The sequence below is a fragment of the Colletotrichum aenigma genome (assembly GCF_013390185.1).
Source record: "Colletotrichum aenigma strain Cg56 chromosome Unknown KSG_Cg56_contig06, whole genome shotgun sequence".
Classification (NCBI taxonomy): domain Eukaryota; kingdom Fungi; phylum Ascomycota; class Sordariomycetes; order Glomerellales; family Glomerellaceae; genus Colletotrichum; species Colletotrichum aenigma.
In genome coordinates, this window is record NW_023500912.1 from 3603674 (window position 1) to 3617736 (window position 14063).

Here is a 14063-nt window from a genome sequence, read left to right on the forward strand (position 1 = left end):
CATTAAGAGACGAGTGCGCATACCGAGGCTACCAGCCGGTGAGATTTGATCGTATCTGGTCCGTGTCTCCAGATCACTGATGCCGCAAAGTATGAGCATTGGCCATACTATTCTTCAGATCCGTTGAACTCCCCTGTCTTCAATGGAAATGATAGCAGTATGTCGGGCGATGGTGCCAAGGTTGCGCACGATGGCATACCCTTCGGAAATATCACAATCCCACCAGCCAATGGTGGCGGCTGCTTACTAGGAGGTCCATTTAAGAAGTAGGTCATGCTACCTTCACAGGCTGTGTGTAATACCGTCGATTGCACTAACCTCTATCGAAGCTTTAAAGCGCATCTTGGGCCGGTCGCATCCAGGCTCAAGGACGTTCCCCCAAACCCACGGAAGGACGGGCTTGGATACAACCCCCGCTGTCTGCGACGCGACATTAATCCTGAATCTTCGAAATTCACTTCATAAAATTACACCTATGATCTTATCACCGAGAACAAGGACATATATTCGTTCCAGACGTTGATGCAGGGCGACATGCAAAGAAGCAACCCCGGCGTCCACGGAGGAGGGCATACCACCGTTGGTGGAGATCCAGGTGGTGTAAGCAATTCCCATTCCTCTGTATCGAGCTTATCAGTTTCCGAGTGTCAATATGGCTGAATCATTCAATCGTCAGGATATTTTCAACTCCCCAGCCGATCCGGCCTTTTGGCTACACCACGCCATGATTGACAGAACCTGGTGGATCTGGCAATTGCAGGATCTCGATTCTCGACTAACTGCAGTGTCTGGTACGACGAACATGAAGGATCCTACAGCACCTAATGGCACACTTAATGATGATATCGATCTATCCGTCAATGCACCGAAGATGAAGCTTGGCGACTTATTGGACACGATGAATGGGCCGTTTTGCTATATTTACGTATAAATCACTACGTAATGGTTTCTCTGTAGGGCTCAGGTACTAAATTCAGCCACGGCTTGAGACTTACTTATTTCACATTCATTTCGAAGCGCTTAGGCTAAAAGGAATTCAATTAAATCTTAGTCCTATCAATCACGACGTTTGTCAGCCGCGCACAATACGCGTCAGTCTGGACAAATCCCAAGCGTCTGTTACGGACGTGAACGAAAGTAGGTTTGTTGAACAAAATATGAGTTTCTCTCAAGCAAATAAATCAAATCCCGTGTAGTCATCCGACCATTCAGCAGACTCTTCAGCGGACTCCTCGGTAGACTACCCAGTCGCATCTTTAGTGAACGTCTTAGTGGCCTTTGTCCGTGCTGGTTGAGCCTGGAGGTTTTCTGAGCTTTTTCCAAATGTGTTGTCCAAAAGTCTGTGAATCGTGCCACTAAGCAACGTGCTCTGGTTGCTTTCTTCCCTCGCCATCTCGTCGGTCAAGGCTTGTTCTCTTTTGTCAAGTTCTTCGCGCAGCCGGCAAATATCCTCCATTTCCATGGCTACGCGCTCTGCAAGCTCGGCCTTGGCCATTTCTATGATCTCGAGGTGTGAACCGATCTCATTCGTGAGCTCTCCGATTTGACACGCGCCGACAGTGTTGCGAAGACCTTTAACTACCGTCATAGCCGGCTCTAGCATCCCAAAAATATCGTCCAAAGTCATCTGATTCATCTGACTACAGGCCTGTTGCAACGACTTTGCCGATTTGAATGCATCGATTATTGCGTCGCTAGAGACGAAGTTCATTGCGTTCGTCGGAAGCTGATAACAATGTGCCCCGGGTGTAACATTCAATGAAGCGGAGCCACCTGCTGGGTCGCACTGACGGGCCTCAACATCATGGAGCATCTTTGGAATCCAGATACTCATGAAGTTGAAGCAGCTCTCATTCAATATTGACTGTAAGGTCACAAGTAGCCGACGCTGCGTATTGTAAGGAATTGGCGTTGTACAAGATTGTGTACTAGTCGGCAGCCCCGCTTTCGGTAAATGTCCAGGTTTCGCAACTGTCGTCGTCAGAACCTGAAAATCACTGCGCATGGATGAGGTATTTCGGAATGTGCTCTTACATGTTCCAGCTTCCTTCTCACATTCTGCACTGCCCATGTTGCTTCCCGAGTCCCAGTCCGGCGTTCTTATGATATGAATATCGTCATCGGAAGAAAAGGCATTGCCGTCGAGGTCCACCACATGCGATGCAGTCATGTCAGTGTCTGAGTGAGTAATGCCACCTTCCACCCCTTCATTTGTCTGGAAGGCATCTGGGAACCTGGCATGTGCTTCTGTCTCATCCTTGAAAACCCTTTCTTTCAAGAGATAAAGGGCGATGTTGGTGACTTTTTCCTCGCCCATGTCTCGTACGACAGATTCCACAAGTGATTTATTCCGCTGCAGGGCATTTTTCGTTTTACGCAACCTTCGTATTTTCGCGTCACGACCTTTGAAAATAGAACGACAGGCAATGTATACCTGCTGGCACTCTCCGAAACTATAGAGGTCTGCCATCGTACATCTCAGAACGCAGGAGATCTCAAATATTGTGTTTGAAATGTGAATCGTTACAGTATGAAAACAGAATCGGTAGGAATGAAGACAGATGGCCAGCTTTCTACTTAAGACTGGCCAGAAAGTGGAAATCATGGACCATGACAATGTATGCCCCCTGGCTTGGCGTGGTCGGCCTCCGACAGTCATGACTTCACGATGTGAAACCTGCCCAATGGCAGCGATGAAATAACACATGGAATTTTCCAGTGCCTTCATCCGTGCTCAAACAGACTAACTTGGAACTTTGAGCCCATTAGTCATGGTATGGGACACAGGGCATAGCATTTTATCAACGCCAAACTGAATCTTCCATGCCAACCGACGGCCGATTAAAAGTCAAAACAGATTTAGGTGGTACAAACAGCTGTACATGAATGCTTTGGAAGCCGAGCTTTGTTGACTCCACCGTCTTCCAGGCGACAAACTGCGAAGAAGAAACGTTAGAAGGGAAGAAGGGAAGAAGGCTTGATTCCACCGCAGTAACAACTTGAAAATCAATCCATGCGTGCATCTCGAAAACGCACAAGCGCAAGCAGCCCCATCAGGATAGAGTTGCTCTAGGTCAAAGGTCGGCTGTTTTCGTCATGAAAAACCATGAAACTATCGTGAAATTGGGTTCTCGAAATATTATCAAGCATGTTCGTTTCAAGTCTTTCTGTCTTTCTGCACCTGCTCGAAATTACTTTCCAAGTACGCCTCAATCTTTTGACTCAAGACAGCCTTTTCCTCAGTCTTCTTCTCCAGCATCTCACATGTGAGTACATCTTCTTTCTTGTCTATTTCTTCTCTTTGGCGACAAATGTCCCTAAGTTGCGAGGTCAAACGACCGCGCATCTCACTTCCAGCCGCCTCCGCTGTTTCCAGTCTTTGTTCAATTTCCTGCTTGAGACCCCGAATTCTTTTTGCCCCAGTATCGTTGCAGAGTCCTTCAGCTATTGTTGCAGCTGAGTCTAGGATTTTATAGATTTCCCATATGTCCAATACGTTTTGCTCCAATATTGCTTCTCGAAGCTCCATGGCCGAACGGAAGGCTAGCCGAGTGCTTTGAGCGGAACGGAATGCCAACGCATTGCTTGGAAGCTGATAACAGAGCTTCTTGTCGAAGGCAGTAGTCAATGGCGAGTCTCCTGTTGATGCGCGCTGGGGCCGAAGGTCGTGTAAGATTGCTGGGATCCACTTGCTCGCGAAGTTGGCGTAACTCTCTCCCAGAACGGTCTGGACACTGATCAAAATTTTCTGTTGCGTCTTCGGTAAAAACCATATCATCGGATTCGGATACATATCGCGGAGGGAGATTGATGAATCCACGGAACCACGCCGAGCCTTTCCCGCAAAGGTATCTGGGCCTGTTCATTCCTATTAGCACGGGACGTTTCTATTGTACCTAATGTCAGCAGCTGCAAAATCACCTTCCATAACCGGACTGGGGGGCTTGACGTCTGGGCTGATGTTTGTGAGGTCGTCATGAAGAGGCCGGACAACGCTGGTATCTTCCGTGATATCCGTGAACGGGGAATTCTCGATAGCGGACTCAGATGGAGATGCTGGTATACTTTCAATTGACCAGAATTCGTGGTTATCTCCGTGCATTGACACAACCTGTGAGGTTTCAAAAATATCAGTTGGTACCTGCCGTGAAGTTGACTTCTTCCAACTACATTTGTCCATAAAGCGCTCGGCAGTGGGGACGTTTTCGGCCGTCCGTGTAAAGCACTGAATCAAATGGAATAGAGTTTCATGACCAAGAAAGTGCAGGCACATACCCTAAATTCCTTTTTGGCCTGGGGGGCCTGGGCGCCCATGATGTTGAAATAGCAAGCCGAACCACTCTGGGAGTACGAAGTCGTACTGGAGACGATGGCGTATGGTAGGAACCTGACAAGCCTTTATAAGTCTTGATTTGGTGCCAGTCGTCATTGCTGGCGATAGGCGGTGGCGTCCATTTATAGACTAGTATGTTCGGCCTCCAGCAGCGGATTCATGTATTGAGGAACATGCCCAATCATATCCATCAAATTCACACACGCTTCATTGAACGCCCCGCCCTTAAATATCTGACGCATCTCTCCAAACCCATCTCGTTTCTTCGCATTTGATGGGTCTCTCTTGACTTCCGTCGGACAGCATCATACCTCACCTTAGTCAAGATTATATGTAGACAGCCAAATCAGAGCGGTTCAATCTATAGTCCTGGTTAAGTGTGCTTGCCCCTCAAGTAATTTACATTGAATCCCGTAGTATTCGTCATAGGACGATTGACCTTTTCCTTTGTCTTCTTGACCACTTCGTCGAACCTGGTCTCCAGCCGACATATAACCTCATCTTCGTGTTTTCCATATGAATCACACAACTTCTCGAAAAGTCTTTGCCAATTGCTGAAGTAACTGCGTGCTAACGCCTTCATCGTCTTCACTTCATTGGGATCAAGCAAACCAGACTCATACATCTCTCTTGTCGCACGGAGACGATCCGGAGCCGTCTCTTCAAAGTCGTCAATAAGCTGCAGCAAGGATGAAATGAAGAATTCCCGGTACCAGTCGACGCATGGATGAAATACTCTTTCCAAGATTTGCCTCAGCAGGATCCCGTCAGCACTCGTAGGATCAAAGTTGGCGTAACGGGGATGAAATGCTTGCACACCCCACAAGGTGTAGCGGTCCCAGCCGATGGGCATTGTTGAGCCGTCCAGGTAGATTGGTAACGCCAAACCCTCCATCGCGTTTCTGACCCTCGAACACAGTTGATTGGCGAGAGGATTTTTGGCTGCCCTCCATATCATCTTATCATCCTTAAAACGACCTCTTGTTGCGCACTGACAACATACCACAACCTTCAAAGTCGGACGTAACTTATCGAATATCTCTTCGAGGAGTTTGTAAGAGGCTTCGACAGCTTCCCATCTTCTGTCCACGTCCATCTCCTCCAAATCTTGGTCGCTGAAAAAGCTGCAAACGTCTACGACGGGAACCAAATTGAGCGAAAGACCAATGTTTTCCAGCTCCTGTGAAAGCCAGGAAATTGTTGGACATTGCCTCATTTCCTCAAATGGTTTCCAATGCGAGGGTGCCGGATTCTGAAGTAAAATTATTGGAAAGTGAGGAAATCCCCGTAGAAGTTGAGCAAAGTTGTTCCATTGCTCAGGTCCTATGTTCCATTCGGTCCGAAACCTTTGTGCTGGTTCAAATACGGCGTGGTCTTCCGTAATAAATTCAGGTTCATTGACGTCCACTTCCCGACAGGCATTCTGGAGAGCGGTTCGTATGGCACAATTCGATTCTGTGAGCTCCGATTCTGCGGGCTCCAGTTGAGTCTCCGATTCATTCTCCGATTCAGGTTCCGATGCCGTCTCCGAGTCTCTGGTCCCATCAATTGTGACTTTTCTGAATGACTCAACCAACGCCTCTTGAGCTGTATGATATCAGTCAGTAATGGCTCCGGATAGCAGAACATTTCCGTCCAATGAACACACATTCATCTTCCTCATGAAACTCTTCTTGGAGCGACGCCATTGTTATCAATATGTCGCGGTAATGGGTCTGATCGAAATATTGAAAGGATGGTTGCATGCAATTCTAAGGTCTTAGTGAACCTCGAGGGGTTGAAAATGGAGCGGAGTGCGATGAAAATAATTATTGGTTCCCTTCCGGCCTGAGAGGTAAATGCCCACGGTCTCTCCGTGATTCACCGTGATCGAATGCAATCGACACTCGTGGGCTTAGATAAAGCTTGGGTAAATTAATTTTCGACAGATGGAGGTAAATTAGCCGATCGAAAAGTCACCCGCGGGTCGGAGTGCTGGTGATGGTGTGAGGCGTCAAGCAACTAGGCAGTCGTCGCAAACGCGGTCGCCTGCTCAGTCTGCGATGCCAAAGTCACTTCAACCCATGGGCTTCTGGTCCTTTCCAATGATTTTGCTGGATGGAACATCAGGAGGTGAAGATGCACACCTCGCTGCCGAAGCTTGTAGTTAGACAGGGATGAGATGAGTAGATTGCTCTCTCGGTTTCGTGCTGCACAGAATCTTCCACTATTTTAACTTTGATAGCCGATGTACCTGACAGCCAGACATCCCATCGGATTGTGTTCCTTATTAGTGCCTCGACTGAACTGCCTCCATCATCCCTGTAAAGTATCTCGGCAACACATGCGGACACGACAAAGTTCCAATCGACCGCGATGACGACAAGCTCAACAAATTCACAGTCGTAGGAAGTAATTTGAGGCTAGGTTAAAGGAGTTGTGTCGAGAGCAGCCTCAACGATAAGTTTATGTCACAGTATTAAATATCGACATCGCCCTCACTCGACACCTTTGTTTTTGGCGAGATGTAGCGTCGTAGATGAGGGAGGAGGTGCACGATTGATGAGGATGTACAATCTTTCAATGGACAACGATCGTCAGATACTCTGCTCCATTCTGTTTGAACATTAATCTGACTACAACACAGTACCCGAAGACGAGTTCGACGCTAGCGCCCGAGAGGACAGTATCTTCTCGGCAGGCCTACTTGCAGAGCTGGACCTCGACATTGCGCTTTCCAACGACTACCCCGAGGGCCCGCTTCTGACCGAAGCCCTGGGTGACGTGTGGGCGGATGAGAGTTGGGTCGACAACGTTTCCAACACAGGGCATTTCGACTTAACGAGCAGCCAGAGCTACATCTTTGCGGATTTCTGCCTGGATGATGAGTCACAAGGTCTGTAGGCCTTTCGTCAGTCCAGCAACAGTGTATCTTCCGAGGAACAAACTCTGGTCTCGGGTTCGGACCTGGTTGACCTTTCTCTGCCGCCACACGGCTTTGAGCGCACTATTGAAGTCCCTCCTGCCAACGTCCTTCTCCGGGATGGGTCAAGTGTGGAATTTGAATCGATTGTATTTGATGAACGGCAAATTCCCGACATCCCCGATGAACTGGGTCACCTGGGTGATGTATATTCGTGCACCTGGCCAAGATGCTGCAGAGGTTTCAAGACTCCAAGCAGCAGAAGGTAAGCAACCCGCAGTCCGCTCTAAACATGACAGTAAATATCTAAATGTGGGTGAAGAAAGCATCTCCGGACTCACTACAAACCGGTCTTGTGCGCCTTTCCGAGATGCCCGAGGAGATCTGCTTGGCAACGGGACATGAAAAAGCATTTCATGTCTCACTTCAACTTGCCCCGTTCGGTCTGCCGGTGTGGCAAGATGTTCACCAAAGTGGATAACCTCAAAAAACACGTCAAACGCGCCCTGGAAAAGGAGGGCTACTGAGGTGTCCAGTCATTTTACCACCAATTTTCTTTTTATTGCTCCCTGTCACTACTGAGGTTCGGGATGTATGTTTGCTATTTTGCACCAAAACCAACTCTCTTTATCAAGAAATATTCAAATACAACCAGGAAATAAAAATTGACTACTGGGAAACCTTCGTCTAAACGTGGGATTAAAGTGACTAAATCTGTACACCGCTCCCTGTATCGGAATCTTCTCCTGGACTTTCATCCTGCAGAGAGATTTCCGAAGCTCGAGCAGCCAATCCATCTTCATTGAAACCTGCTACCCAGAGTGTCAGCTACGTATCAATCTTGTTTCCAAGGCTGTCTCGTACCGGTATCTGTTCCACTACTCCCATCTTCAAACACGTCTGTGCCGGAGTCTGTGTCATCTTGTTCGTCTCCCATTATGGTCGAAAACTGAGAAACCGAATCGGGGTGATTGAGACTTGATATGTGGCGCTGGGAAACTTGATCCACGACCATTCGTTTGAGGTCCTGGATAACTGCGTTAATTATCCTGCGCTGATCGAGCCATCGCTTGTCTTTGACGCCGGCAGGAAGCTGCAATATTCCCCAATTCGGGTACGTTTTCTGATGGCAGTCGAGGAGAGTGATGTTGGCAGAGTGACTCCGGAAGTAGGAATTGCAGCAAATGCATGCGAACTTGCTACAAGAGACGTAACGATCGTCCGCAATGAAATTGCGCTGGTCGTCGTGGAAGTGGTGGAGCATTTGGATTTCCGCGTGGACGCATGGTCGGAGGGTTCCGGGCTCTTCCAGGTCAAATATATCACGAAGACGCCTCTCGATGTTTACTTGGGGCTCCATGTGAGATAGGTAGCTCAGGTATGTCTCGTAGCGCTCGTCTCCTGCTTGAAGCAGGCGTTTGAGAATACCTTTGAGGGTCATGTGGTCGTCAACGTCTGGGACCGTCGCGGCTGGCGGCTTGGGGACCTTGTCAACACGGTACGATTTGAGAAGAGACTGAAGGCGGCTAGCATCGTTGAACAACTGAGAAATGACACGCACGTGGGCTGCGAGACGGCTAATCATATGGTGTGCGTTGCGAAACGGTTGCATTTCGTTCAGGGAAATAACGCCGTCTTCCGTCTCTTGGCCTAGTTGCTCAATGAGACGCATGTGGTCGTCATGACGGACACGGTAAGCAGTCAAGCACACTAGGATATCATTCTCTCCAGCTTCCTCAAAGCGTCTGAGCCAAACACTCAATGTTTCTATGAAGCTTTGTAAATATTGTATTCTAAACCAGAAAAGCCTTTAAAGTCTGACTTACCGAAGATTTGATGGATGTTCAGTGTTTCAGCACATCTTCTCGCTGCGCTTTGCAGGATTCTTGACTCTTTATGAAGACGGCGTCTCGCGAATTCCAAGCAGTCGGCCATCAACGTTCGCTCCGCGACCCGGCGGCCTTCTGGATGTCCGTTGCTGTGTTTTAAAAGCTTCAAGACCCCGTTGAGAAACTCAACTACGCGGTCTTTAGCACCTTCATTCGACGATACCCAGAAAATGTGGCCGTCAGCAGTGTCTTCCACACCGATTGCAGTCGTGGTCTTGCCGCCCTTATCATAATCGCAGATGAAGCAAAGATTCCTCAGAAACCGCCTCCGAACATCTTGCAAGCTGTAGTTCCCGAGACGAGATATAATATGTGGCCCATTCACCGGGCGCAAGATCCATAGCAGCACCAGGGCCTCATAGAATCTCGACAAGAGCCGCTTGTAGGGGTCCAAACGCGGGACGAGAGCCATTACGGTGATGAAAGATGTAGAGTCAGCAAGTCGATGTTGTGAAGCTATTATTTGCAAAGCTCATCGTTCGATACGAGAGTTGTGATGTTCACGCATCACGCTAAAGGGGCCGCAGAGGACGAAGGGGCTACTGATTACAGTTACTGGTTACGAGTAGCTCCTTCGTCCTCTGCGTAACAGCGAGGTCTCGCGGGATACTCGATCAGTCGGGAATCTCAGATTGATAATGCAGGATGCCCACCATCCACACTAGTTGATTTTACTGGCTGGTAGAAGGAAGCTGTGCAGGAGTAGGTTGAGTGAATGTTGGTACTGTCTCAGGTATTCAGAACGCAGCGGGGGTGATGATGTATCACATGCCACAGAAAAGAGAAAGTCAGAAATTGTTGGGAAGAATACCTTTCTCGGTGATCTTGAAGTCAACTTTTATTTTGACTTCGTCATACTTCGATGCGCTCGGCTTTTGAACCTTATGCGAAGTTCCTGTCCCACCTGGCTGAGTTTAATCAGATGACATCGAATTCAGACCAGATGAATAGGGTTGGAACATGTGATACTCTCTGTGACATAGCCCCTCGCAATAGGGGGTCTTATCTGAACATGCTTTGTCCTGGCAGGGGACAATCGGTTTTCGCGGGACGACTTGGTCCCAGGGCCCCGGGTTGCGCGGGTCAGTTCGGCAAGTCCATAGCTCGAGTCCGGAGATAGCAGTAGCACAGAATGGTGTAACGGCTTTGTCGGAACTCTCAATTTTTGCATGCTACGCTTGTATCAGTGAATACTGTGACTGTCTCGATGATTTGCTGTGAATCACTGTGTCAACGCCGTTGCTACTCGAAAGTATTTCAACCATCATATTCACCCGTCGTTCGAAAAAGTCTTTAGAGATATACTTTACGTGACTTATACCAGTCATCTTTATTTAGGGACAGTTCTTGTGATTCACTCATCGCATACGGTCGAGGCGCTTGGGGAAAGGATTGTAGACCAAAGATCAACGTTCTGTACGCCGCACGTTATACAACATCGTAAAATGGCAGCGACATCACGACAATCAGTTCCTAATCTCAGTTGCGATACAAACCTTGAAGTCGAAACACTGCATCTTTACCTTTAAAAAGTTTCAGTCTTCATCCAAATTTGTTAGACGACGATGTGTAGGCTCATCGCTGGCACAGGAAGCTTTCAATGTGGTCACCTCGACGCTTTCTGGCAGCTGGATCGGTGCGATTTTGGACAAAGAACAAATCAACCGTGCGCCAGAAACAACACGCCTCGGGTATGGCAGAACGGAGTTTTGAGCACAGAAGGGGTCTGTCGAGTATGTGTAAGACAGCGGAACAACAGAGCAAGAGGAGCTGGTGACGGCGAGAGGCAAAGAAGACGGAGACGCAGGGAACGAGATCAGTAGTGCTTGAGAAGTCGTGATGGCGCGATCGATAACGGAATTGAGAACGTCGTAACCTACAAAGCTGGGAGTTAGTAAAGTTAGGGAGTCTGCAATCGATGATCCCACGGATATTGCGAACAACGAGGGTTCTTTTTCGTTGTGCTTTGTGATGCATCGTGAAGTGACGCTGACGATGAGCCACCTCACTGCAAGACAAATAAACGCCAGTGGCGCGTCGGAAGCTGGCTTGAAAAGGCAGGTGCCGAGGCTTGCGTCAACGGGGCGCCTTCGGCGTGGCTTGATTGCGACGTGGTACAGGAGGGGCGTAGACAGACTGGACGCACAAGAGCGGGTTCGGAGTCAGCCGGATCTGCCTCCGGAGGCCGCTGTCACGTTGAGTCAGCTGCGAAGATCTGGGACAGTTGTCTGGATCGTGAAGGATTGTGTCTCTGAGCAGGTAACGAATATCGGAAGAGTTGAAAGGTTCGAGAACGAAATCAATGATGCCACGGCATGTCCGGATCGTGTGACGATGAAGTGACAATATCCGTAATGAGGCCGCAGACGTATGGAGAGGATCTCAGCATGCTGGAACCTGAATTCCACGGTCGTTCGGTACTGCCAAGATTATTTGGCCTCGGAAGGTTCGCAGCGGCAAACTCGGGAAGGGATCATCGCGAAGGGAAGGTGAAAGCTTGGTGTTTCCAGTGGCTTGGTCTTGGCGAGGAGGATCTTGCAGCGGCGCTTCGCGGGAGCGCTGAAGAACCCTGGAGAGCAGGAGAGCCAAGCCTTTTGAAATCCACGAATGCCGGAACTTCCTGGAGGGGTGATTCAGGGGTGGTAACTGCTCATGGCAGTTCCATGTCGTGAGGCTAGACCCTCTGGAAGGCTCGAAGCAAAAGTGCCACATGCCACCATTGCTGTAGGGGAAAGCGTCATCGTTGCCGAGAGAATGGAAGTGCGACCTTCCAGAAACGCTCCGTCTGCGTCGATGCCACCACACGATGCATAGTACAGGTGCGTATTAGAGCCTCACCTTGATGGGCACCTCCCTCTTTGAGCGAGTGAGAACATCGCGGGGCGGCCTGAAAACACGGCGGGTTAGGCAAGAGGCAGGCCCAACGTTCGGGACCTATCAAAGATCGGTTGCAGTTGCAGACGGCCGGCGCACCTGAATGACAGCTTGTGCAACTCGACTGTTCCGGTAAGGGTGCCGTTGTGACTGCTTAAACTATTGGAATAGTGCATTGGATGGACCTGGTGTCGATCATAAAGACGATGGCTATGTTTTGTTCAGCTCTCAATTGGAGTTTATTTTCGCGCAATGCTTACAAAGCGAAATCAGTGACAAAACATTATTTGCATAAAGGCATTGTCTCTACGGCAATTAGACCTGATAGTTCACAACGCACCCCACGCCGAGCAGAACTCCGGCAGCGGCGCGGACCTTAGCAGCCGCTCAAGGAAGAGCACCGATAGAGGCAGGGGTAATTCAAGAATTGGCCGAGCTGTACGGTGTGTCACTCGCCGTTCGTGACCAAACGTGGCTTGCATCTATTCTTCCACTTCGTGCCACTCTCAGTACGCAGCGTAGTACGTTTCTGGAAGGACAATAGCAAAGAACAACTCAAGCAAGAAAGTAAGCTTAAGCTTGGAGCTCGGAAGACGTTACATTGGTGGATGTTGACAAGCCGGAAATGAGGAGAACAACACCACGAAATGAAGCTGGTGAAAGTGAAGCTCACCCGGATTGGGTACCGGAGGCCCGCTTATCCGAGAGCCTTGAGTGGCTAGTCCAGCTGTAGTCAGCATCGCTAAAGCAGCCTGTCCCACTATCTTATCACGTTATCGTGAAGCTCAGGCCACAAAGTGCTCCGCTCGGATCCCGCGCCCCCACTTGCCGACGGAAAAAAGGCGAACAGCGGGCCCCGAGGTAAGGCAATCGACCAGGTTCATTATCTCATCCCTGGTTCTGTTCACGATTCACATGTGCTTCGTGGATGGATCGTGGCTCAATCCTGGTGTTCGGCGCGTGAGATCGGCGGCTCGGAGCATGATGTTGTGGCGCAAGTTATTTCTTTTCCGAGGAATTGGATCAATATGGCCACAAGACTGATCCAAAGAAATAGCAGTTAAACATGTCTCGGCAACCCTATTCCAACACAATGAAAGTGGCTGCTGACGACGTACAGCGTACAGACGTTAGCAAGGATCTTGCTCAGGAACCAGGGGTCGGGCGCTGATGGCGTCCATTGAGCATTTAGAGGCACTCAGCAGAGCACAACAACATCGAATGGCATCAGCAACGCATACCTGAGAAGCAGGTCTGGACCTGATCGCTTTCCAGCACAGACCAGCAGCTGCCGAGATCTCTCGTGGCCCAGTCGCCTTATCGTGATTGGCAGCGAGGTAGGAAAGAAGGATGGTGCTGGGAAGCTCTTTGGTGGTGAGGGGCAGGTAGCTGCGGCCCCCATTGCGTGAGTGCTCCATCAGGGATCTACCGGCCTGCTTCCCCTTTCTCTCTTCCACATGAGCTTGACCGTTCGTCTTTTCCAACCACCTGAACAAACTTCGCCAGGGTTTGCTTGTTTGCGCGCATTTGCACATTTACCAGCTCTTGCAGACGACCTATCATCATCCCAAGCTGAAATGCACATGAGCAACAATCAAGAAAGCTGACTGACGAGCCGGCATTCTTATCTGGGTCCCTTTGCGTCACATCATTACGAAATACATCCCTCCGGCAGCGGACCTCGATCCTACGGAGTGTAGCTTTCAGTCGCTGTCCACCGCCTTACATCTTGCGCCTGACACCAACAGACCGATGTCTGTATGTAACGGTCCCCGCGTCCTGACTCCGACAGCACGACTCCATTCCACATCTTGATGTGTCATCGCGTCGCTTCAGTCATCCGCAACAGCCATCACGAATCAGTCTTCATTCGACGTCTAGCCCTCACCATCGTTTCCTGAGTCCATTTGAGCTCCAAAAAGCCCCCAATACCCCAGAGCTCTACATACCCCTCCGATCGCCGACTGCCACGCAGCACGGCCCATCTCCGAAAAGGGAAGGCGAGATATCTCACCTGGGGTTACATCGTGTAGACGCACGAGGATCAACCCCCCATCCGACGAAC

General features: G+C 49.5%; 2 protein-coding genes across 2 annotated transcripts; both read right to left on the reverse strand.

Annotated features, from left to right (window-relative positions):
- Positions 1–1240: 1240 nt before the first annotated feature.
- On the reverse strand, positions 1241–1711 carry CGCA056_v009968 (uncharacterized protein; the record flags this gene model as incomplete). Its single annotated transcript, XM_037325215.1, has 1 exon — positions 1241–1711. One exon carries the CDS (start codon positions 1709–1711, stop codon positions 1241–1243), a length of 471 nt encoding a protein of 156 aa, XP_037176907.1.
- A 6359-nt stretch (positions 1712–8070) lies between these two features.
- Positions 8071–8907, reverse strand: CGCA056_v009969 (uncharacterized protein; the record flags this gene model as incomplete). Its single annotated transcript, XM_037325216.1, has 1 exon — positions 8071–8907. One exon carries the CDS (start codon positions 8905–8907, stop codon positions 8071–8073), a length of 837 nt encoding a protein of 278 aa, XP_037176906.1.
- Positions 8908–14063: the final 5156 nt, after the last annotated feature.